We start from the raw sequence: 25,278 nt of genomic DNA on the forward strand, positions 1-25,278 counted from the left end.
ACTCTTTGAAAGAAATTCACCCTGTTCCAGATCTCTCCAGAACATCCTATTCCCCTATCCCCATGTGGCGAACCTATGGCACACGTGCCACAAGTGGCACGCAGATCCATTTGTGCTGACATGCGAGCTGCAGGCAAACACTGAGCATGTGCGTGCCTCCCAGCTGATATTCCCCCCCCCAGTTGGTTTGGAGGCCTTTTTTGGCCTCCCAGAGGCTTGGAAAAAGCCTCTGCAAGGCTTTTCAGGATGAATAATAGGCCCGTTTCGTCAGTTCCTATAATACTGGAAGTGACAAAATGGGCCTATTATTCGTCCTGAAAAGCCTTGCAGAGGCTTTTTTCCAAGCCTCTGGGAGGCCAAAAAAGGCCTCAAACCAGCCCAAAAAACAGCTGTGAGGCACAGTGCAGGTAAGGGGGTGGCAGGGGGGCGGAATTGCATGTGCATGGGGTGTGGGCACGCATTGCATTCTGGGTGCTGGCACGCCTGTCCGTGGGCGCGATTTTTGGCACAGGAGCCCAAAAAGGTTAACTACCACTGCCCTATCCAGTAAAGCAGGGGTGTCAAACTCAAGGCCCACGGGCCAGATCCAGCTCTTGCCTGCGGGGCCACCCTGGAAGGACCAGCCTGCAGTGCCTCTGCTAGCGAAAACCGAGGTTGCGAGGGCTCCACGCGGCCGTCTCAGGCTCCATTTTCACTTGTTGGACGTCGAACTGGCCACGCCCACTCCCCCCAGGTCAAAAACAACCCTGAATGCAGCCCTCAATGAAATCGAGTTTGACACCCCTGCGGTAAAGGTTGCACATCCTTGTTTAGAGCAACACAAATTTGAAACAAGATCAAGTACATTGGCGGTTCCCATTTTCAAGAAGAAGAAGAAAAAAATCCTAGCGGTTTAATACAATTTGCTATCCAACTGGCATTCTTTATATAAAATTCTTGCCACGAAAACCCAGTTATTGCTTAGGAAAAGCACCGGGGAATAAAGAACTAGCATTCAGAGCCATGGGCAGGCAGAATGCTCTCCGGTAGTGCCTAATTCCCGAAGCTGATGTTTAATATAGCTAGTCCTCAACGTATGACCACAATTGAGCTCCAAAGTTTCTACTGCTAAGCAAGACATTTGGGAATTTTGCCTCATTTTATGACCTTTCTTGCCACATTTGCTTAAGTGAATCACTGCAGCGGTTAAGTTAGTAACAGGGTTTGTTAAGTGAATCCGGCTTCCCCATTTAGTTCGATTGTCAGAAGGTTGCCACAGGTGATCACATGACCCCAGGACACTGCAACTGTCATAAATATGAGTCAGTTGCCAAACGGCTGAATTTTGATCACGTGACCATGGGAATTTTGATCACATGACCAACAAATGCGTGGAAAATGGTCATCCTTCACTTTTTTCAGGGCCATTGTAACTTTGAGTGGTTGCTAAACAAACTACTGTAAGTGACCACCTGTATGTGGTTTGCTGGTGAATCCCTAGCCGAGATCAGCAAGAAATCTGCCCGGCCTTATGCTGCGTAGTAGTAGTAGTAGTAGTAGTAGTAGTAGTAGTAATAATAATAATAATAATAATAATAATAATAATAATAATAATAATAATAGCAAAAATAACAATTATAATAAAGCTAGTCAGGCAATAAATCATTAAAATCGCCAAAGATCTACTTACAGTAAGGTTCATGAAACTAAGAAACTTTTTGAGCATTTCGGTCATGATTGAGAAGTCCCCGTTGGGTAAGTATGTCCTTACAGTAGTCACATTGATCTAAGGAAATAAATTTTGCATCAGGAGGCATTTCCAAGCTTGTAGGAAAAAATATTTTGCAAAATGGGACACTGGAAGAAATAAGCACTCGCACGTTGATCCACGCCACCTCTTTCCCAATGCAGGACCAATGTCCAAATATCAAGCTGCATATCTTTAATCACTTGATACCATAAAGCTTCTCAGCCACTCGCGGCTATTTCCCCCCCCCCCCCTTTCATATACAGATCACCCAAGTCACCAGTCTTAGCATTTCCATAAAGGTTGGAAGCTGTCCCTGCTCTTGAGGCAAAAGAAGCTGGCCGCTCTCCTTTCCGCCTCCACGGTTTCCATGGGCAGCGAAAATAAGAAAATTAAAATAAGGATACGTAAAGAGCCATGAAGCCTTTTCCAAAAGTTTTGCCATGTTAACCTTTTCTCTGGCTATGAACGATCCCAAGGACTAAGCATCGTTCCAGTTGAGACGGTGAGAAAAGCCCTGCTCGAACAGCAGAGTTATTGGTTGCGTCAGATTAAAGAACCCAGATGTAACATCACATATTTTGTTCCCTCATTTGCTTGGGATGGGATTCCCAGCCTGCCAGCAGACGTAGCTATGAGCACTGAACAAGATTGGAGGGAGGGGAGGTCAGCCACAGTCCCCAGCCCTAAACAATGACACAAATTTGGCAGCACATGAGACAACAGGGAGTGGGGAAATGATGTAGGTCCTCGTATCGAACTTTGTTTCCTTATGATGTTTTAATTCTGGAATCGCCCTGCCCAAACACATTTAGCCCTGCTCACTGGCAACGAGGACAATCAGGGGGCCTTGGGCAGCTGCAGGTTTTCTAAAAGTGCAGTTCATGTGCTGAATTAAAAAAAAAAAAAAGCCAAAGAAATCTCTGCCCTTGAGTTAACAAGGCTGATCTTGGATTGAACATGCTAGGATGGGAAATTAGCTTAGGGAGCTTCCAGCAGCCAGAGCAAACAATACAGAACACGAGACAGGCTCGAGTGTGTTTTGCAAACACTTTAGAAGTGCTATTATAGCTATTAAACTATATCCTACCAAACATTAGATTAAAAAGCAGCCCGACTGGTAGATGGATGGCCTTAGTACTAACTCATTTGAAAACACTGCATTTTTTTTGTGTCGCAGGAAAAATGCCGCAACAACCAGCCTTGGAGAAAAGCAGACTTGGAGTAGCTTTTCTCTACCTACGGAATCCCGGCCCTGTATCACAGACTGCACGTCACCCGCTTCCCTGCTTTAAGCAAATCCACTCTTTCCAGCCATCTAAGGGTTAAACAGGGGTGAATTTCCTTACTGGACTCTCCTGGCAGAGACAGCCTAGCAGCAGCGCTGTGTAAGAGGCCACAATGCAGTCTTCCATGTGCTTTCCGGCATGCTGAAGGGCTGTAAATAAAACAAGAAGGCTTTATACCAATAAGCTCATTTCGCGTTTTATGCAACTTCCCTGATTTTTCCCACCACAGAGAAATACTGAGCAATCCCAAAGAGTAACAAAGCAGCAGTTTCTACCTCATCTGCTCAATTCTGAAATCACTGGCTAAACTCCTGATTGACCGGAACGTAATCCTGACCCAAAGGACAATCATTAATCCGTTCTTTCCTCAATAAATACATTATAAGGTTCAACAGACACATTAGGCACTCCAAAAAACCAACAACACACACACACCCCCCCCAATCAAATTAGTTGCAGTTAGGTGTGAGAGAACATCAGGGAAAATATTGCAAAAATTGATATAAAGGAGAGAGAGAATTCATTCCGGATAGAATTTAAATAGAAATTTAAAATAGAATTTAAAAGAAATCAGGAAACAGGCAAGATAAAACTTCCTCTTATCAAACAAGACACAATGTCACAGCCGGAGGAGAGCTCTGTCAGCACAAAACCCAAACAGGTCTAGTAGCCCCTCTTCCAACTAACAAAATTAGCACTACTGACAAAGGCTTTTATACTTCTGAATAAAATTTATTAGTCAGAAAAGGGGCCACCAGATTCTTTCCAATAGTGTCAGAAACAAGGCTTTCCAGGAAAGAAAGACAGCAAAGGGCCGACACCTTCAGCAAAGAGATTTTTAAAAAATGAGAGAAAATAGCCAGGGCGTTCAAGCATCGCACACTATCCTGGGCTGTGCTCTTGTTGGTCCAGCCACTGCCACCCACCTTTATTAAGATCCAGCTCTTCTTCTTCTTCTTCTTTCTTCTCTTTCTCCTCAGCGTTTTCTGGCTTTTCCGTGGAGACCCACTGAATCTCCCCGCTGGTCTCTTGCCACTCCCCGCTCTGGTCATGCTGTGTGGTGGGAGCCTCTTTGATCAGCTCGTCGGTCTGGCTCTCGGCCAATTGTGCTGCTCTCTCTCTCTCCAGAAACAACTGAGAGACAAAACAAAAACAAAAAAAAACCAACCATGGTTGAGTCGGAAAGTCAACCACCCTACATTAACTCTACAGCCCTGCCCAACGTCTCAGCCGCCCTCTTCATTGCAGCTCCGCCCTTTTCTACTCAGCATTTCACAGCATACTATCATTCATGCATCCCGTTAACAGCTTTGGGATTCAGCACAAGGGTAACTTCAATTCTAGTGTAGGAAGTCTGTGCGGAAACAATACTCTGATGGGATTGAAACTTAGTATTCCATAGTTGATTATCGATGTGTTGGATGGTGGTAAGCGAAGTGCTGTTATGTTAAGTCAGGCCAAGGCTTTGGGGCAGGTAGTGAATTCAGAGCTGATGAGAGTAAGGGCTACGGTTAGGGAAGAGGCCTTAAGGGCTACTTCTCCTATCCAGATTGGCTTCATCTGAAAGGCAAGGCAACCAAATCACTCCAGGCGTCCATTCTGTTGACTCTGGGCTGATGGGCAAAGATTCAGCAGACCCTCTAAAACAGGTGTGTCCAATTTTGGCAACCAATTTAAGGCCTGCAGACTTCCAATTCCCAGAATTCCCCAGCCAGCCATCCTAACTGGGGAATTCTGGGAGTTGAAGTCCACAAGTCTTAAAGTTGCCAATTGGAGGTTTTTGCACACTTTTGTCACTGTGTCGAGGAAATAGGAGCGAAGGAGGGATGATTCTGTTACACACCCTTTTCCTGCTTGGAAGGTTGTCAGGATAAAGCAGAGCTGGGTATAAAGAGAATCACTTCCATGCCAGCTACTTCACCACAAGGGTAGCTGGGGAACACCTTTAAGGCTTTCCAATGGATACCAGTACCGTAATATCCAGCTGATATTAGAAATATGTTGTGAGAAAAATTGCCAAGGAGAGGTGACAAGAGGGAAGTTTTGATTTCTGCTCCAATAATCTTAACCAGGCGGCTATTTTCCCTCCTACTCTGTGCAACCAGAAAATACATTCTCCCTGAGTATGAGAAGAGACAGGTTTAACCATCTCCTCTACAACTCTAGCTCACAACCCAACCTCGAGTACATAAAATAAATATTTGGACTGCGGAGCAATGGTTTTCAAGTACTGGCTATATTCCCTCTTCTGTGCAATTTGAGGGGATGATCACTTCAGGCGAGGGGTTAAACGCTGAACTGTGTCCTGCTATGGAGGCCTGGTTCCTGTGGTTTAAACTCTTCCAAAAGCAGGCCTCACCCCTGATCCCTTGTCACGTGCTCTTATCAGCCCTTTTCTGTCGTCATAGGGGAAGCCATAGGATTGGTTGAAATAAATGAAAAGAAATCGTCCTGTTCCGCTGAAATGATGCTTTAGCTTCCCTGGCAAGTCTACAGTTGATGGACTACGCCGGCAGAGCAGGTTATACGTGTTCCTCACCTTCAGGCTTGTGCGCTTGAATCGGCTGTCAGCCTTCCTGCCTCTCACCAGCGCTGTTTTGCTGAGATCGGCAAAATGAAGAAGGAGCAGCAGCCCACGATCCCAAAATGGAGGTTCCCACAGAAGACTCTGCCTCTTCCCAGAAGGCAGAGAGGTGAGGCTGTTCCCTCCCCCCAGCTTTTATTTCTGGGGTGTGTGTGTGTGTGTGTGCTACATGAACCATCCTCCAGCTCTTGACAATTCTTACTTTTAGGAACAACTCATGTGGCCCATGTGAATCTTAAGGCAGCCTTGTCCCAAAGGTGCTTTTTCAAGAGGGCAACTGGACGTCCTTGTTTTTTCTTTGAAGGCGTTTCGCTTCCCATCCGAGAAGCTGCTTCAGCTCTGGAGAGGAGGAGCTGAAGAAGCTCCTTGGATGAGAAGTGAAATGTCTTCAAAGAAAAAACAAGGACGTCCAGTTGCCCTCTTGAAAAAGCACCTTTGGGACAACCATGACCTGGATGACTGAGAAACTCCTTGGATATTAAGGCAGGCTTGTCAATAAAAGGTAACATAAAGGCTGACATTTTACTTTGGAGTAGATTTATCATCATCATTATTTTTTTTTAATGAAAAGAACCTCTGTGGTGGGCCTGAAAGAGAGGGATACACCCAAAGACTTAGCAAAATCTACACGCGAGGGGGTCGCTGAATGTCAGCATTTGGGGAGGATATGCAACTTATTAATTTATTTTACTTTATTTGCCGTAGCTTGCATCCCACTCAGTCCAAAATGGCTCTGGGCAGCTCCGATTGCACAACAAAAATTCTCATTCCATGAGAATCAGACCCCAACCCAACCAATAGCCCCTAATTGCACCAACCAACTGGGGGTGGTCAATCCTCAATGCTTCACCCCTTTTCCATGTAGCTCTACATGACTTCGATCTACCCCCCACCCCCTTTCCAGGAACCCCTGCGGATGGACTTCAGGCGCCCCAGATCAGTGCGAGTGAGACACAGAATGAGCCCCGCTGGCCTCCTCTGGGCAGTTTTCAATAACCCCTCTGAATGATCACCAAGCGGCACATATTTGGGATGCAAAAAACGGGAGTCACCTGTACTAAAGCCTGAACAGCTGCCATTTGTCCAGATGTGCTTATGCTCTCCTCAGCTTCTCCCAAGCAGAAGGAATCAAAGGAACATGACGTTTCCATATTCACAAGGCAATGTCTGTTTCTTGCGCTGTATTCAACCAGATTGATCAAAAGACCCAAACCCTTAAGATTAAAAGGAAAAAGAGGGAAGAAAAATTACAAAAAGGCCGCGTTATTCCTAACTTAGACACTGATTGTTCAAATGGACCAGACAATTGTAAGGACTTTTCTGACAGGTAGATGTACGCCTTGGTAATCTTGCCTATTAAATTTACATTATAAATTGATAAGTGTATATATATATATATCACTGAAAATGGTCCTTCTGCTTTACAAATGATTGAGTCACAAGCTTCCAAGCAGTTTGCAAATTAAACCAGAACCGTTTCCTGCACTGAAGGCAAAAAGCCACAAAGGGCTAGGAAAATCTTTCAATGTAGGATGGGATCAAACTGGCCTCAGCAGAACGTTAAAAAGAAAACAAAGAAAGAGGTTGTCCTTAGGGTCTTATCTAAATCAATCACAGAAACATTTTATTTTCCAAATTACACTTGGGTGGAGATGAGAGTTGTTTTTTTTTAAACTTACCAGAACCCGAATATCAAATCTCTGTTCTTGAGGTAGGAATTTTGGAACCTGAAGCACACAGTTCAGAGCGGTGCCAATCAGGCCCTCTTGCTCCCCGGTCTTGGTGCTGCCCCACTCTGCAAACATTAAAAGTGGGGAGAAACTGATGAGTCTGTTTTATAGCCGGAAACATTCCTAAGATGCTATCCGAGTCCCTCTTTTCATGTATAGGTGGCTGTTGTAGGGAAAATAGGAGGAGGGAGCATTATGTGTGTTTGCCTCCTGGAATTACTAATAGTAATAGCACTTAGACTTACATACCGGTTACAGCCTTCTCTAAGCGGTTTACAGAGTCAGCATCTTTCCCCTAACAATCTGGGTCCTCACTTTACCCACCTCGGAAGGAGGGAAGGCTGAGTCAACCTTGAGCTATTTAGAATTGAACTCCTGGAGTGAGCAGTGAGTTACCCCTGCAGTACCGCATTCTAACCACTGCGCCACCATGGTTCTTTTACTAATATACCGTGTTTCTCCAACAATACGGCCTCCACCAATAGGAAGCTCCAGCATGATTTATTGGCATAAAATCAAATTAAGCCCCTCCCCCCAAATTAAGGCCCATATTAAACATGCGAAATGGGGGGGGGGAATGGCGGGGGGCTTGCCGTTAGGAAGTACTTTGTTGCATGCCCGGATATGGTGCTGCCTGCGTTGGTGGAGCACTTCATATCGGGAGACCTTCCGCCACCGTTAATTTCCCTTCCCCTTGCTGCCGTAGCGTTACAGCAACGCCGCGGCGTTTGGCGCAGCCACGTGCAGCCAGTCAGGGCTCCTCCCTGCAACCAGAGCCATGAGGAGACACTTGGCTTCAGGCGCTCCTGTGGCCGCCTTCCCTTTGCCTTCGATGGTAAAGTGAATTATTTTAAAAACCTCCGCTCATCCTATCAGGCGCCGTGCGAGCTGAGCAGAGCCGGGAAAGCAAGCCGCGGGTGTTTCCTGGTTCTGCCCAGCCCGTACGGCTCTGCCGCGGCCCTGGCGGGATGAGCGGAGGTTTTTAAAATAATTCAGAGAAAAGAGCCAGCCTCTCGGAGCACGCCGGCGTCTTTCCCTCTCTCTCTATGTATGAAAGAGCTCGCCTCGCTCGGAGCGTTTGGCGAAGCACACGAGTTTCGCAGTCGGAGAGGGAGGAGGCGGCAGCGAAAAGGACGCGGCGGCAACGGCAGGATGCTGCAAGTCAGGACCTTGCATTGAAGCAGCCCGGGGGCACGTAGCCACCTCCCTCCAGCCCACCTTGAGGATTTGCCTTTGTTGTTGGTATACTTGGCTTCAGGCGCTTGTGGCGCTTCTTTGCTTCGAGGCAAAGTGAATTATTTAAAACCTCCGCTCATCACGCCAGGGCCACGGCAGAGCCGCACGGGCTGGGCAGAACCAGGAAACACCCGCGGCTTGCTTTCCCGGCTCTGCTCAGCTCGCACGGCCCTGATAGGATGAGCGGAGGTTTTTAAAATAATTCACTTTACCATCGAAGGCAAAGGGAAGGCGGCCACAGGAGCGCCTGAAGCCAAGTGTCTCCTCATGGCTCCGGTTGCAGGGAGGAGCCCTGACTGGCTGCACGTGGCTGCGCCAAACACCGCGGCGTTGCTGTAACGCTACGGCAGCAAGGGGGAAGGGAAATTAACGGTGGCGGAAGGTCTCCCGAACATCCAAGCTGTCGCCGCCCGCCCACCCGAGGATGCAAGGGGGGAAATAGTCACCCCCGAAAAGACGGCCTAGCCGGTTTTTCGGGGGGTCAAAAAAAAATAAGGCCTGGCCTTATTATGTGAGAAACACGGTAGTTACTAATAAAGATGGGGTAAAAAAAAATCTAACCAATAAATGTCACCATTTCATCCCTACAGGTGAAGACTTTGCTCTCACAAAACATCAGTTCTTCTTCGGAGTATCTCCTTCAGCCCACTATGCCAAGACTACAAACTAGGTTTTTACTTTTGTGACAAAACATGCTGCCGCTAACCAACGGGCGAAGCTGAATGTAAGACACGGATAGGTCCAGAAGGCTTAAAAGGACGTTCAAGGCTAACAGGATTCAACTGAGGGACCACCTCACATTCAATCCAGCCAGGCCTTTGTCTTACTTTTTTTTTTTCTTCCTCTGATGCCTGAATGGCATTGGACCTGTTAATCTCCAAAGAATCTACTTTCATGGATTGCTTTACATCACCCAGCAAAATCTGCCCCCCCCCCCCCAAAAAAAATACTGCTGCCATTCAAGCAACATCCTAAGGACATTTTCTCTAGAGAGGAGCAACTGTCCTTGCCAACCGTTGCCTCTTTCTAGGCTTCCTTACCCAAATGAGTTACTTACCATTATCGTTTGTCAAGTTGAGTAAGACACCGATGATGGCCCTCATACAGTCTTCTACTGCCTTACCCACGTGGTTCGTTACATTCTGGTAAGGCAGTGGCTTACTGTCTGCAAGACAGATGGTGTCTTCTGCTCGGTTGTATCTCTGGATTAGCTCCTCACAATGCTGCAGTGCTCTGAAAGATTAAAAAAAGACGAGAAGGCACAACCCCAATTATCCCTGCATCACGGTCCTTAAAGAAATGTTTCCACCAACATGTTCCGATTGAAAACTGAATGTCATTTGTCATGTCGCCCTGATACAGTGAGCCGCAGCAATGACTGCTACACAATCTTAGAACCCACGTTCATTATTAGCACAGCTGCCAACATTACCTTTGAAAAAGCGGCTGTTGTATGCATAGAATATATAGTTATATATATTGGAGTGATCTGCAGAACAAGCAGTGAGACATTAGCTTTTCTCTCTAACCACAAAGACTAGGAATCTAGTCCTTTTTTTTTTTTTTACTGCAGATGTTTCATTACTGAAACTAGTTTGAGATTCTATGCACAGCACTGATGATGTTACCTAGTTTGGATCATAAACATCTTTAAGAAAACCACCAAGTTCAGAGAACACCAAAACCCCACAGTTCAGCTATAATTATTCTCCTTTATAAGGATATGAATCAGTCTGTGGTGCAAATAGGAAAAATGCAGATAAATATAAACAGGAGAAAGGGGTAAATTATTTCCAACAGATTCTTCTCATCAGAATTCATAAATTACATGTAACAATTTATGAGACGAATGAGGTGGTTTCTATCTTTTGTTACTTCTTGATGGCTCTTATTAAATTCTACATACTCAGTGCATATTTCCAATGCATAAAATCAAAGATTGAGATTCATTTATTTTTAAAAAAGGATTCTCTAAATATTAAAAATGTTTGTGTAAGGTCAACACACTTGTCCAAATATTCATAAAATTATTATCAAAATAATAACAGTCAATAAATACAAATATAATAGCATGCTATCACCCAAAACTCAGCTCACTTTTCACTTTTTCTATGTAAATTCAGAGAAAAGCTAGCACAGAAAAGCTTCAAGGCATAAAACTTTCAAATTTTAAATATGCACTGAGCCATGTTGATGAGTCTTTTAAATAATTGTTAGACCCTTAAAATAAATACGATTTAGAACTTACTTAGCTGAAGAGACGATGAGCTGTGAATCCTTATATGCTATTAAATAGCTTTGATTCTCTGGATTGTGAACTGTTACCTGGAAAAAAAATAAACTGTCTAAAGACTAACTCCTTAAGTCCTTCTTAAATGAGCCATGCTTGTATTTTGGCAACATTTAGCAGCCTAACTTGTAAACAGAAAGTGACCACGCTCTAATCCAGTATTTGAACTGCACAATAACAAATGGTGAAGATTAATATTTTTAATGTACTGGAAATTAGGATTACAAAAACAACATGGCAGTATCGAGGGAGACAGAAACATGGAGTCTGCCTCTTGAAGTCACAAAGGTCCTTTAAGTCAGTGCTTCCCAACCATGCCAACTTCAAAAACGGATGGACTCCAACTCCCAGAATTCCCCAGCCAGAATGCTGCATGTGAACAAGGTTGAGAAGTACTGCTTTAAGGGAAGAGCTGGCTTAGGGCTGTTTCTGGGATGCCGACTGTGTCTGTACCCGCATGGGGATTACTAAACGGGCCAGCCTTCCACTAGCAATTACAAAACCGACAAGAATCACTTCCAGCCACCATCATTCTTGTCAATCATCTCCATTTAACAACCCTATAATCCCTTTGTGGGGGTGGAGTCTGGGCAACTGAGTGGAACTGAGTGTTTACTGGCCGGATGCCCTTCCTGTCACCAATGTGGAGCTATATTTAGCAGATATATTCTCATCGTGCCCGGAGAAATATCTGCCTCTAACTAGGATTGAATTCACAGCCTGCTGATCGTGAGGCAAGAGCTCCATCTCACCAGTCGCCCTCATTCTTGCCAATGTTGCTTATTATTTTTCAGCAGACCCATTCAAAACACTTTCCACCTTTCCCACTCAAAAAACAAACAAACCCTGAAACCAAAGCTCTGTCACACAGACAACTTCAGAAAGCAGAGCCAAATGCTTTTCCTTCAGCTGCATCGAAGCAAAAAGGCAAACCCCAACCAATCACAAGGCATCAATGTATAACCATTTTCTCCTTATTCCAGTTCCACATCCGTTTTCTTTAGGACATTTCATACTTACACTTTCCAAGACCCGTAAACATCTCTCTGCTCCCCAGAGCGAAGCAACCAATTTCTCTTCGTTCTCATCGCTGCTTAAATGATCCACACATTCTTTAACTGAGAAACGAAAGACGGGGATGATTATTAAGCCGGTTAAGACATTTTGTAAGATTTTTTTTTTTTTTACTCTCCCCAAACGGCATAAAGCTATTATCAACAGACTGTGATACGTTCCAGTTATAAAATGTAAGTACCTTTTACGACAAAAGTAATACCTTTATCTACAATATGGTCGAGACCACCTAGAAGTCGCAGCTCTTCTTTAAACCAGTCGCCTGCCCGCTTTGAAGTGAGAGAGAGAAGGGTCTCCATTGCCAAATGACCGGTCTAGAAAACACACGTGAAAAACTGGCTATAAATACAGCCAAAAGGCAAAATCCTCTCACAAAACTGAACCACTGACAAAACTTATATGCGGTTCAAGGCAGATTTTCCCTCCATATGCAATCAATGTTGACTAAAAATACACCTTATGTAACTATAACTGCCGTTTCTCTGCATTTTCATAGGATTTTTTTTTTTAAAGGGTAAAATCAGTGCTCACCGTTATGTTTTCGAGATCCAGGTGTTTATTATGAACAGTTTCACAGAGTCTTCGGATTTTTTCCTTGATTTTGTTCATGTCTTTTTCATTAAGCAACCTGGAGGAGGAATCCTGCTCGAGCTCCAGAAGTCGGATCATTAAATCTAAGCTGGCTCTGTCTAGATCCATGTTTAAGCGATCTCTGCTCAAGATATACATTAAAGCTGCTGTACAAAGCGATAGGTTCTTCAGCAAAAGAAAAAGAACAGGAAAAAAAGGAGTAAACCTTTTGAGTAGGACAAAGTGACACCAGCCTTCTGGTTTCAAGACATTTTAGAAGAGCCAGAGAGGGTTAGCAATAATTCAGGGTCATGAATTCACAACTCAAAATGAAAGCTAGCTACGTTTTCCTGATTAGTGAATTTTACTATTGTTCTCTTTTACTTAAAATACATTTCGCATAGAATCCACCTCCATTCACGTGAAATAAGTATTTTCTCCTTATGTTCAGCAATAGTAGCAAGGGCAATTTCATGTACATATCTGCATGTTATATGCGCATGTGTCTATTATTGCATGTAACTTCTGTGCAAAAATTGTGGGATAATTATCCCCCCCAAAATCTATACCACAGATATTTTTATGCTCAATTTAATGCTGCAACATCCCATCTGAAGCATGCAGTGCATACTCAAAGCGGCATCTTTTCCTCCCCTTCAAAAATTTAAATCAAGCTGCTCAACAGCGCCGTGCCCAATCTTTCTACTTTGCATGGTCCTGAATTGAAAACACCTTGTTCTGACAACCTGGACATTTCGATCGTCTGGACCTTTGAAAAACTTCCAATATGATCAAAAAACACCCTGCTTCCCATGCCAAACAGCTGTTTCGTACTCAAAAGCTACGGTTCTGGACCAGAGAACCAGGCGCTCAGAATTCGGAGTGGCACCAATCCTTTCCATATTGCTAGTAGGCTGATTCTTCTAAATGAGGAGCCACCCTTGATATAAACAGTTTCAAAACGGTTACTATGGAATGCAACTATGCTGTCCTTGTCTGGCAAGGACAAAGCCTAGCACTTCCTTGTGGAAGAAATATTTTGATTTCCTACTTTACTTTTTTTTAAAATTGGTATTCCGAAGGACACATTAGCAAGAGTAATAGATGATCCTTTGTTGTTGTTGTTTTCGTTCCTACCTGGGTTTGTTTTCTCTGCCACTTTTATTTCTTTCATTGTGTTATTTTTTGTTTGTTTGTACATTTGTGTGTGTTGCTTTTTTCTTGTGAAATGTTTTTAACAATTCTTCAATTGTTCAGAGTTGGGCAGCATATAAATTTAACACATTATTATTATTACATTGTATGTTAAACACAGGGAAGCCTGCAAATGGCATCTTTACAATTATTTTAAGAGTGGATGACATCAGCAGTAGAAATGGACAGAACTTAAAAATAAAACTGTATTTTTAGTTTACGGTTCCTAATCTTTCAGTGTACGCAAAAAACAGTTTCCTCAGAACAATAGCCAACTGAAAACCCAGTTTTGAACCACAGCGAATGATGGGAGGGAGACGTACCTGGTGGTGCTGTGAGTCATCCAGTGTTTTGAAGACCATTGCAACCATTCCATGTGCTCTCAAATGCATTCGGAAACTGGGCATGGCGCACTTGGTCGCCAGACTGATAACACTAAAATGAATGAATGAATGGATGAGAACTGAGCAAACAGAAAAGCAGATAGGTGCTTTATGCAAGAGAAAGCAGTAATATACTGCTAACCCATCAGAAAAAACCTGAAAATATACATATCTTTATTAAGAGTCTGCGAGACAGGATGCTATGAAACCATGTATATGAACCCTTATGAAGGATTCTGTAAAACTGGTTGCACAGTCCAATTGTAACATTTTGGTCCTAATAAATATACTAGCTGAATCAAATGAGGCCACTATCTGTAAATTACTTTTTTGTTGTTGTTTCTCTTTAATCATGGTTAACATGCTCTCAATGACTTTAGAGGGGAAACGTAGGACACCATCATGACACAGTGATGTTTATCTCTGTTTATAGCTAAAACAGATTACTTCTGCCTAGTTACATACTGACAGGTTCAATACAGAGTCAAATTGTATGCATTCTGTGCTTTAAAAAAAAATCAGTAAAATTAGCTGCATTACAAATTGTTAAAATTACTCAGAATTGATGCAGTCATTTAAGGAAGGTAAAATGACTGAACAAATACACTAATCCTTTACGAAACATGAGATGTTTCTTTTCAGTCTCATATTTCATACAAATGTGTTTTTTTCGACAGAAAACCTATCAGAAACAGAACTACAGCTCTCGCTTTCAAGCAAGAAAAATGAAGTCATTTCATTTTCAAGAACTGCTTCCTTTTTTTTCTGCTAAACATCAGGAAGAAAAGCATTCTTCAAGCACACACATTAATACTGCTAGCTGGATTTCATCTTTGGAATAAGTAAATAAATGCCCCAAATATTGTTAAGATAGTGTTCAAAATCACTGAGTATTATGAAAGGCTAATGTGCATATTGCTTAGTCTTTAGGTTTTCTCAGTTGGTTTTAAAGTACCTTGGATTTGACATTCTAATGCTCTTTAAAATGTTTTATCACTAAAATACACATGGCAAGAAAAGGAAACACATCGTTTTTCTTCTACAATTTTCCCATAAAGTGTAAAAGGTAATCAACTGCACTAGAATGGTGTAAAAGAAAAGAAAAAACTAGCTTTTTCTGCAAGGAAGATCCAGCAAAGACTTCTTCTCCCAGTAATTTCAACTCTTCTACCCTTGAAATTAGCAGAATCCTTAGTCAAATGCCTCTTATAGGAAGCAGTGTGACGAGAACTGCAAATCTTGCCACCCAACTCCATCCACATTCCTATGGACAGGATTAGCTACAGACATCCAACTGTCCTCTTTTAGTAAGCTAGACGTGAACTAGGCATGAGACAAACAACTTTGCTCCAATTTGCCATTTACAACTATCATAGTCTCTGGCAATACCAAATTCTGGGCATTACAGTTCCAGTTCACCTGGATGCGGCCAGGCTGGAAAACACCATGCAAGCTGTAGCCAGCTTGCTTAACAAAGCTATTCTCCCTGGCTAATTCTCCCATGATCAATTCTTACAGTCCATCAATTTCCCTTCCTCTTTCATCCCCCCGATGTCGAGTGGAGCCGGGAGGCTCCCAAATAGACTATCAGCAAGATCACAAAAATTTCCAAAGGGGGCTGTGTGCTCAATGAGCCAATCAAATCAGGGGCTGTAAAGCAGCAGGGAAATCCTGACAATCACACATAGGCTAATTGCACACCCATCACGACTAGTTAAAAAGAATACAAGGAAGACCCCTCTGGAAATGGTCACCGCTGCTTCTTTAGTGCAAGGGAGAATGTCAGCTTCAGTGAAGCAAGTTCCTTACGCAATACGCACACACAAGCCGAACTCACCTATCATGCTTGGGTTAACCATGGTTGATTTAACAAGCCTAGCTTCACCCATCCAACTAAGCCAACGGCAATCAACTACATGATGGCTTAGCTAGATTTGCCCACTGAGCCGCATCCTAACACGGTATCAAAGCTTACTCTCTGAATGAACTGAAGCATGGGAGATTTTTTTCAAAGGCATCACTTTGTGCCAAGCCACTCATAAAACTCCACCTTATCATGAGGGAAAGGTTACCCTGGAATTAGATGGCTCTTAGAGAGCTGGAAAGAAGAGAGGAAACTGAATAAAGAGAACAGTCTTTCTCGCAGTACCAGCGTCCACTGCTGTTAGAAGCGGTGTTTCTTCTGGAGGCTTACCATGGAGATGAGTGACAATCTATATAACATTGTTACTGACTTTTGGCCCAATTAGGCTCTACGGCTTGGGACGAAAAGAAGACACATTGGGGCCCTTCTTGACATTTATAAGATCATGACTCACAACTCTGGAGGGTCCCCCCCGAGTGACACATTCAAAACAGCAGGGACACACCAGACAGTAGAAGTACAAGGGAGGAGTTGCTCTATGAAGTAGGTCAGAAAGGTGGCAGATCTCTTGCCTTTCCTGGTCTCCATGCAAAGTGGTGGCTTGACTCTGTCTAAGGCAGGAGTCCGCAAACTTGGCAACTTTAAGACTTGCCAACTGCCAGAATTCTCCAGCCAGCTATGGCTAAGTCCACAAGTCTTTAAAGTTGCCAAGTTTGGGGACCCTGGTCTAAGGGTAGATAGAGTAAAGTACGCTTCTTAACTAAAACACATTTGATGTAGCATCAGTAAGACTTTTGCACCTTGGCACCAATATAAAACTTCTCAAAGTCTCCAAGTTGCCAGTTTCCATTAACAAACGGCTTCCTTCCTGTTCTCACCTCCTGGTGCCATCGTACCACCATGCAATCATCTATGAAGGTTAAGAAAGAAACTATCCAAAGAACAAATATCTTACCTAAGGCAACGGGTGTTTAGGGGCTGATTGCTCTTCAGTCCACTTAATAAATACTCAATATCATCTGTGAACTCTTGGTTTTCTCCGAATTCTACCACATCATTGAAGTGTTTCACGTGCTGTACAACAGTGTATAACTGGAAAACAAGCAAGAAATATGTCATTGGAAAATAAATGGCTAGTTCAGTTTGCTCGTTTTTAAAAGAGGTTTCTCAGCTTCTCGACTGGATATACCTCAGATGTTTACCTTTAAAAAAAAAGTGTTATGGAAAAATAGTATGTGAGTTGTTCCACTTACTTCTTTGTCTTCTTTCCTACATTTCAAGGCAGTTACTATCTCCTGATAGGGCTGAGTTGGTAGAGTCACCGTTTTTATCACTTTGGGAGGTGGTGCTGGAGCTTTGAATACCCCATCGTCTTTAGGAACTGCATCTTTTGAAGATCTTGCCTGTTAATGAAAAACAAGGAAGTTCAAGTACAAGATGGGAAGTTTCTCCTTTCCACAAGTGTGATGACCTGGGGGCGTGGCACAAGGCAACACAGTCAGATAATCAATAGGAATCCCTTTATTAGCTCCAACTTTGCCCCCAATGTCCAGGTCATTGTGGCTGGAGAAAAAACTCTCTCGGGAACAGCTTTTGCAGAGAATTAAGTCCAAAACATGGACAACACAAACTGTAACTTTAAGTCCAATCAAGCCAAACTGAGGTAATTAGTTTGGCAGAGCAGGAGCAAGAACTCCAGACTTGAAGGCATGGCAAAACTCACAGTTGGAAAGGCACCAAGAACATAGATAAGCAACGACAACACAAGATAAAGTCATGTTTGCTCCCAGCAGCCTGCCGCAGCCAGCCTGACTTTCTTATAAACTGTCTTCCCAGCTGCAGCTAATGAAGGGAATCAGAGCCCTTTCCTCCCCCGTAAGTCATGCAACCTACCTTGCTCTCTTCTCCATTCCTCCCTGCATGCCCTAGGATGAAGAGGGGGTGGACCCGGGTCTTCCTCTGCACTCCCTCTCCCTTGCTCTACCTCTTCCCTGTTCTGCCCAGCCGGACTTTGCCCTTCCCCAGCCGCCTCACAGCCAACGGAGCCACACTCCCACTCCCTGTCAGCTGTTCGTCTTCCTCCTCAGATTCAGACTCCGACAGGGGCATGACAACAAGACTTTAGAAGACGTAAGACTAACCCTTCAAAGATGCCAACGCAACATAAAATAAGATAATGTTGTGTTTTTAAACTGTTTGTTCTGAAAGATTCTAGCAAGCAACTGAAAGAAATCTACATTTCTTCCCATCTGAAGTAAGGAAACAATTTCTGTCTCAAATTCAACATTCTATATATATCTCAACTCAGAAGAAAGTCCCAGCCCAAAGATTCCAAACTAAGAAACCTGCCAATCTGTCAAAAACAAATTACCGTATCTTTTGGACTATAAGATCCACTTCAATCCCCCCACCCCCCAAAATTGGGTGGAAATGTATGTGCGTCTTACAGAGCGAATGTTGCCGAAGCCGCACCCACCCACCAGCCCCCACCCTACGGCCTCTGCCTCCCAGCAGTTTGCCTCCTTGCAGCAAACAGCAAACAGCCTGGTCAGCTTCAGCACAGCCTGATTTTGCACGAGCAGCTGACTGATGGGTGGATCGGCCTTCTGGAATACCGACGATCAGCTGTTCCAGGCTGTGGGGATTGCCACCACCTATCACCGCCGCCTGGAAAGGCTCGAAAATGGGATGCGCGGAGGCAGCAATAGGCGGCAGCGGCTATGGTGCTGTCGCTATCCAGCGGCAATCCTCGCAGGCTGGAACAGCTGATCGTCAGTATTCCGGGAGGCAGATCCAACCGCCAATCAGCTGCTTGTACTAAATCAGGCTGTGCTGAAAGTGACCAGGCTGTTTGCTGCAAGGAGGCAAATTGCTGGGAGGCAGAGGCAGGTTTTTTTTTCTTGTTTTCCTCCCCAAAAGCTAGGTGCATCTTAATCCAGAGCATCTTATAGTCCAAAAAAATACAGTAAACTGTTTTTGCACTTTCTTATTTTTGGCCTTCAGTTTCTCTTAAATCGAGGGGGTAAAATTAATGTTTTATTCCAGTATCATTCCACAATTTAATGTATGCTTTAATACAATCTTAGCAATTTTATGCTAAGCTGAGGAATTCTCAGAGTTGATATCCACGCATCTTAAAATTGCCAAGGTTTAAATCCTGCTTTAAGAGGAATTCCAAGATTAATCCTGAACATGTATTTTCTTCAGTTTGACAATTTATTGAAGAATTTTATATGGGAAGAGACCTCTAAGGATTTCATTGGTTCAGATTTATATTTTGAGGATGTTGGTTTTATTTACCAGATTTTCAAAAATATTACTGGGCTTGCCTTTGGCCATATTTATGTAGAATGAAAATTTAACAGACTATCATCTATTCTCAGCTTCATTGGAAGGTTTTTATTTATCTCTAATAGGGTGTTAGAAAATGTTTTGGTCAATATATAATAAAAAGGTGATTCATTTCTGGGACAAACACATTTAAGCTCTGTTGGGGTGCAGATTGGATTTTGTTATCATAGGTCATAAATATTTTACACTATGGAGGAATTCTTTAAAAACTGGCAGCAGAACATTATATTGGAAACTGTGAGAGGAGTCAGGAATAGTTTGTTTAAATCAATTACTTGGATGGATGGGCACTGAGCAGCATTTTTTGTTGTTGTTGATAAGTATTACAAAAGGGGTGTATACTGATTTGCTTCACATAGTTATGATTTTCAAAGCTGTGACTGGCACAAATTGGTCCGGGGGAAAAATATATTAAAAAAATGTCAAAAAGGAGATATACTTGAAATATATGTTGTAACTGGAAGGAAAGAGTTTAGCTACTTTCTTTATTCTAAGAGACCAAAAAAATGTTATGTAAAAAAAAAAAAACAATCTGAAAGGGCTTTTACGTTTTCTGTGGGAAAGGGACTTTGAGTAACAATATTAATTTACCAAAGAGAAAAGATCTATTCCTGTGTTTCCTACAGGAATTCCTTTGACTTCACTTTTTTTAAAAAAAATCATGTCCTTGCCCAAATTTTCTGCAATTTAGATAGAGGGTAGTATTCAACATAGATTACCACCCACTTATTCCTTTGGTTTTCGCTAACCTTTTCCTGCTGTTCTATTGAGAGTTTTGTTCCTATGCAATCCAGCCAACCAAAAACATTTTGAGTGGGTTTGTTGGATTCCAGACTTGAATCAAAGCATATTTTCGGCTTTGTCTTCCTTCCTATCAGATCCCAAAATGCTCTTCCTCAGAATGACTGAGATATTTATAAAATTTGACATGGCAATCGGATAAACTGAAAGTTGCATGATGCTTAATTCCCTTCCCTTTAATGAAGCAAGAATATTTGAAATTAATTTAAATATATATATATAGTTCATGTGAAGAACAGTTCATGCTGGCTGGGGAGTTCTGGGAGTTGAAATCCACCATCTTCAAGTTGCAAGCTTGAGAAACATTTAGATCAAATCACGTATCCAATATAGATACAAAAACATATAAAGGAATGTTTAGGTCCAACTATACCAGGGGTGTCAAACCCAATTTCATTGAGGGCCGCATCAAGGCTGTGGTTGACCTGGGGGGAGTGGCTGACTGTGTGGGTGTGGCTGACTAGGTGGGCGTGGAAATGCATTGCATTGAGTCGACCGGGCCAAAGCCATGATGGCCTAATTGGGTAGGGCTGAAGCTACATTGGCCTGATCTTTCCTCTTCGCACCAAGTACACCAGGCCGAAGTTTCGCTGGCCTGATCTTTCCTCTCTGCATTGAGTAGACTGGGCCGAAACGATGCGGATAGACCGGCCAAATCCAGCCCATGGGCCTTAAGTTTGACACAAGATACAAACAGGAGAAGCTAACAAGCAAAGTTCAACTGAAAACATTTTGTGCAACCTTAAAAAAAAATTATTCAAGAAAAAAACTTTACCTAAGATATTATGCTTTTTAATTAAACCCAAGGCCATTATCCTTCTCTTTCCTCCCAAAATATGTATGGCACAAGTCTGACCATTTTTAAGTGAGTCTCCAATGTTGTGGTGTCAGAAATTCTTTTCCAGAACTTAACCGCTAAAATCGGCAACTGTTGTTCAGAATATTTCTTTCTATTGGTGAATGCACGTGGCTTTAACCTTTGAATTTTTCAAGAAAGGCAGTATAAAAATACCATACTCACTGGAACATTGGGATTTTTCAGCACTTGTGATGCTGGAACAACCTCAGATTCTGGCTGATTCCAATGTCTAGCATTGTACACAGCTTTTGTTGGTGACTGAAAATTAAAGCAGAACATTAATGGCTGAAAGGTACCCAGTTTGTTCTTCAGAAATATTGCATGTTAAAGGTACCGATTAATAGATTTTATAACAGTTTCTTGTCTCAAAATATTCTAATATATTATTAGAATATTATATTAATATACTTATACTATTTCTATACTAAGAAATATTGCCTTAAAATATTTTCTATATTTTAATTTTAAATTGTAAAGATAAGTTGTAAACATCAAAACTGAAATCCCATTTCATTGCTTCAAATTTCAAGAACATGTCATTAGTTTTGTAAATTTTAATGAAAAAGGTATGAGAGGGGTAGGAAAGAACTTTTCAAAATTATTCCATAAGAGAGCAAATCTTGAAAACAATTCTAAAAAAGTCCCACATATCTTATACCTTTAAATTAATGTAACAAGCCGTAACACAATATATGGGAACTACAAAATCATTTAGCATTCAAGTCCTTGTATAAATATGCTTTATAGCTCTCCAGTTGTTAAGAAACTATACAGTATTGCACAGGTTAAACAAAATGTCCAGACATCTATCGTGTCATGTGATCGCAGTCCAGACGCTTGGCAAACTGGCCCAGGCTACCAACTATCACACCATCCCACGGTCATGATTTGTGACCTTTGTCAGCTTCAGGCAAAGTCGGTGGGCAAGCTGGCAGGAAGTCAAAAATCATAAGTCATGTGAAGTTCTCGCTTAACAACTGAAAGTGGAAACTGCCAGGACCATCGTTGTTAAGTAGCACGGTCACCCAACACACCATGCTTTATGACTGCACTGCTTAGTGATAGAATTCTGGTCCCAATTATCATTAAGTAAGAACATTTGCCACATAGTATGAACTGCGCGTAGTTTTTTTCATGGTTATTATTGTATTTTTAATGGACATATATGTATATAATGGTTACAGAGACTCAACTATGTCTTAAAACTACCTTTGAAAAGGCAATCAATTTATGAAGCCGATTTTAACATTCCTACTTACCCTCTTTGGTCCACTAAATATTTTTCGTGTGTTTTCTTTAGACTTATCGCCTTGTGAATTGGTAGATTTCTTATTGCTTTCCAGAACACTGGATGAATCTTCTGCAAAATCCATCAGCTCTACAAGAATAAAGGTTATATGGTTAATGAATAACAGATCTCATTTTTTTTAAAGGGAGTCTGTTTCAAAGATGAAATGATTAAGAGCAAGAGCATCTGCTTGAAAAAAACAGCAGCACTTTTGAGAGGAGGGTGCTAAATACATTTTTTTTAAAAAAAAAAGTGGCAGCAAAATTTACCTATTTTATCTCCAGGAAAACGTACAGCCACCTTCTTTTGACTTAAAACCACAGTAGCTTCAGGTTCTTCTATATTTTAAAAGAGGAACAGAGGACTCCGGATTACAACTATGGTTGAGTATGTAACATTCCCCACAATGATAAAAATAAAAAGGGGAGGAAAGACTGTGAAAATGAGGAGAGAGAGAGAGAGAGAGAGAGAGAGAGAGAGAGAGAGAGAGAGAGAGAGAGAGAGGGTGACAGCAGGGATACATGAAATTACAACCAAGGAGGAAATAAACTACTCTATCTTTTTTTTTTTTTTTTTAAGAAAGCTAGAACCTTTCTTTGGAAATAGCGGTGCATTTGGTGAGGCTGACAGGAACTTCACAAATCAGCCTACTGAGAAAGAAAAAAACTTAAATGCATGCTTAGTAAAATGCTAGCTAATCGCCAATGTCCATGTCACCAACAGCTGCTCTATACAGCAATTTTCAGTTTCTAATAGCAGAAAGCATCTTAATTTAGCATTAGCCAAATGGTGAGTGACGCTAACATCAGCTTCAAAATGGCTTCATGGATATAAAAGCTGAACACATCAAGGCAAAATAGTAGAACTGTCACCATATGAATGACTATATACAAGCAGCAGAATTGTTTCAATATCTATCTACCCCTGCAAAAGCTTCTGTATTTAGAGAAATGTTTTTTCCTCAACTGGTAAAAAGTTCAGAATATCCAACACCTATAACTTATTAATCAATAAAACTGGATTTTTATGGAAGCAAAAGGCAATCACAAAATAACAATATAAAACTTTAACAAGAAAACAGTCTCAAAAGCTCAGTGAAAACATCCTGATGAACTGAAATTATGTACTCCCATTTCGTAAAATAACATTGATTTAATAATTACTACATAGGAAGGGATTTAACTGCAATCCCCACCCTTTCAAATATAGATGAGAATTTGAAGCAGTAGTCACAAAGATGTATTGATAAGTATTTTTACCCTCCCTATAGAAACTGACTCTATTTTAATATTTAATGCATTCGTATTTTTGATTGTACAACTTTTTAAAAGGCATGCGCTTCTTCCCAGTAATCTGCCTCTTAATAACTTCCATCCTTTTCCAAAACCCCACTTTGCATGCAGGAAATTAGAAACAGGAACTATGTGTTTGCTAAAATGTTTTAACTTGAAAATAGCCTTACCGAGAAAGGATCATCCCACACAGTACCCTCCCAACCCTCTTGCCACAAATCCAGAAATACTGTTTTGATATGGAAGGACAAATATCATTTTTAGGCAACCCTTCCATCTGGAGGTTTTAAGAGTAGGAGGGGTAAGAGTAGAAATCATGATACACATGTGCAAATACACCTACTTTTATCTGTGTAGTCTCTGACATTTGATAACCAACAAATTAAAAGTAGTCAGAAGAGGATGAAAATCAGAATGTTTTGCTTATTAGACAGTTTGAAACTTTAGAATTATATATTTATACCTAATGCATGCATCCATTACTAACAGACAGACCCTTCCCTTTAACTGGGGAAAAAGCCCACCACTTACAAAGACATATTTTATAAACTGTTTGCAATCCGAAAGCGCAATTAAGTTGAACAGCAAAGTAGTATTTGTTTTGAAAGCAGTTCCTGTGTTTAATAATAGAGAAGGCAAACCAAGAAGGCAATTGGGGGGGTAAAAATCCAACTATAACAATAACTTGACAGTGGCACCAAGAGCCAGAGAGATATTGTACTAGATTCTTCTTCACTGGGTACGTTCAAATGGAAGCTGGACATTTTTTAAAAAAAGATGTAATATGCATAAAGAAGCAAAGTGGAGAACAAACATATTGGAGAGGAGATGGAAACAAACAAACAGCAAAAGAGAATGCATGTAATATAAATTAAACACTATAAATTAAAGTGATAAAGGAACAGATTAACAAGAAGGAGATTGTTACATATATCAAGGATCATCGGTCTCTGGAGGGTGAAATATGTAACCAAGCCACGTATTCAAATTGTCCAAGCATATAATTCAAAGCCACCACCTTCTAACAATAGCAATGGGCAGAATGTTGTCCACCTTTTCTTTTCCCCAAATTTTAACAAGGCTTGAGCTGAAAGACTGCAAAAGAATAAGGCTGTTTTCCAAGGTGAAGTCAATTTGTTCATGAGGATAGACTGAATTTGTTTCAACTCGTATTTCAAAAGACTAATTTTCTCATGGCCTACTCAGAAAGCCTCACTTGGTTCCAGCATAGAGCCAAAAAACAAAAAACAAAAAAATGGAATCATAGTTTTGAGTACTGCAGAGAGAGAAAAAAAGTCTTAGCTCCAAATTATTTATTACACTCCAACTAGCACAGGAGGGTTTATGAACACAGACGGCTGTTTTTTGATCTTGTTGATCAAGACTGAAAGCAGATTTCTAAATATTTGGAAACCTCAAGCAAGAGACTGCTGATTTCCCAAAACGCGGCTGTTTGGGGAATAAGATTACCTTCACTTAGTGGAAGTAAATTGCAACTGATTAAGACAACAGAATGTTGCTTGAAGACTGAAACATCCAACAATCACTATTCCAGAATGACAGCAGTGTCAACATAGAGGCATGGAGGGGGATTAGGCTCTGGGGTAGAGCCTGTATCACACAATTAATATGTTTAATAAAAGGGGGAACTCCTCTTTAAAGTGGGAATAAATAGAGAAAGACTTCCACTTGTAGCATCTGTAGGTGTCAAGTGTTTTTGTAGAATATAGCTGGGAATATGTATGTG

General features: G+C 41.8%; 1 protein-coding gene and 1 long non-coding RNA gene across 3 annotated transcripts in view; one reads left to right on the forward strand and one right to left on the reverse strand.

Moving 5' to 3' along the window:
- LOC148130791 (uncharacterized) overlaps positions 1-25,278 on the forward strand; it is a 715,147-nt gene that overhangs the window by 362,832 nt on the left and 327,037 nt on the right. The gene's annotated exons all lie outside the window — the stretch shown is intronic.
- Positions 1-25,278, reverse strand: part of WAPL (WAPL cohesin release factor) — a 42,964-nt gene that overhangs the window by 2,708 nt on the left and 14,978 nt on the right. Inside the window, exons 4-19 of one of the 2 annotated variants that reach the window (XM_087963840.1) lie at positions 22,509-22,577; positions 22,211-22,329; positions 21,114-21,209; positions 17,194-17,343; positions 16,896-17,032; positions 14,017-14,128; positions 12,461-12,685; positions 12,132-12,243; positions 11,876-11,973; positions 10,814-10,890; positions 9,623-9,798; positions 7,279-7,394; positions 6,652-6,813; positions 3,942-4,149; positions 3,076-3,164; positions 1,670-1,765 (exon numbers count right to left, since the gene is read on the reverse strand). In XM_087963840.1, coding sequence (XP_087819966.1) covers positions 1,670-1,765; positions 3,076-3,164; positions 3,942-4,149; positions 6,652-6,813; positions 7,279-7,394; positions 9,623-9,798; positions 10,814-10,890; positions 11,876-11,973; positions 12,132-12,243; positions 12,461-12,685; positions 14,017-14,128; positions 16,896-17,032; positions 17,194-17,343; positions 21,114-21,209; positions 22,211-22,329; positions 22,509-22,577 — 2,042 coding nt within the window. The remainder of the gene's footprint in view (positions 1-1,669; positions 1,766-3,075; positions 3,165-3,941; positions 4,150-6,651; positions 6,814-7,278; positions 7,395-9,622; positions 9,799-10,813; positions 10,891-11,875; positions 11,974-12,131; positions 12,244-12,460; positions 12,686-14,016; positions 14,129-16,895; positions 17,033-17,193; positions 17,344-21,113; positions 21,210-22,210; positions 22,330-22,508; positions 22,578-25,278) is intronic. The other variant, XM_026674216.2, reaches the window with a different exon arrangement.

This window comes from Notechis scutatus, chromosome 4 (genome assembly GCF_049901735.1).
Source record: "Notechis scutatus isolate UNSWTSFEM ecotype Mainland chromosome 4, rNotScu1.2, whole genome shotgun sequence".
In the NCBI taxonomy this organism is placed as follows: Eukaryota; Metazoa; Chordata; class Lepidosauria; order Squamata; family Elapidae; genus Notechis; species Notechis scutatus.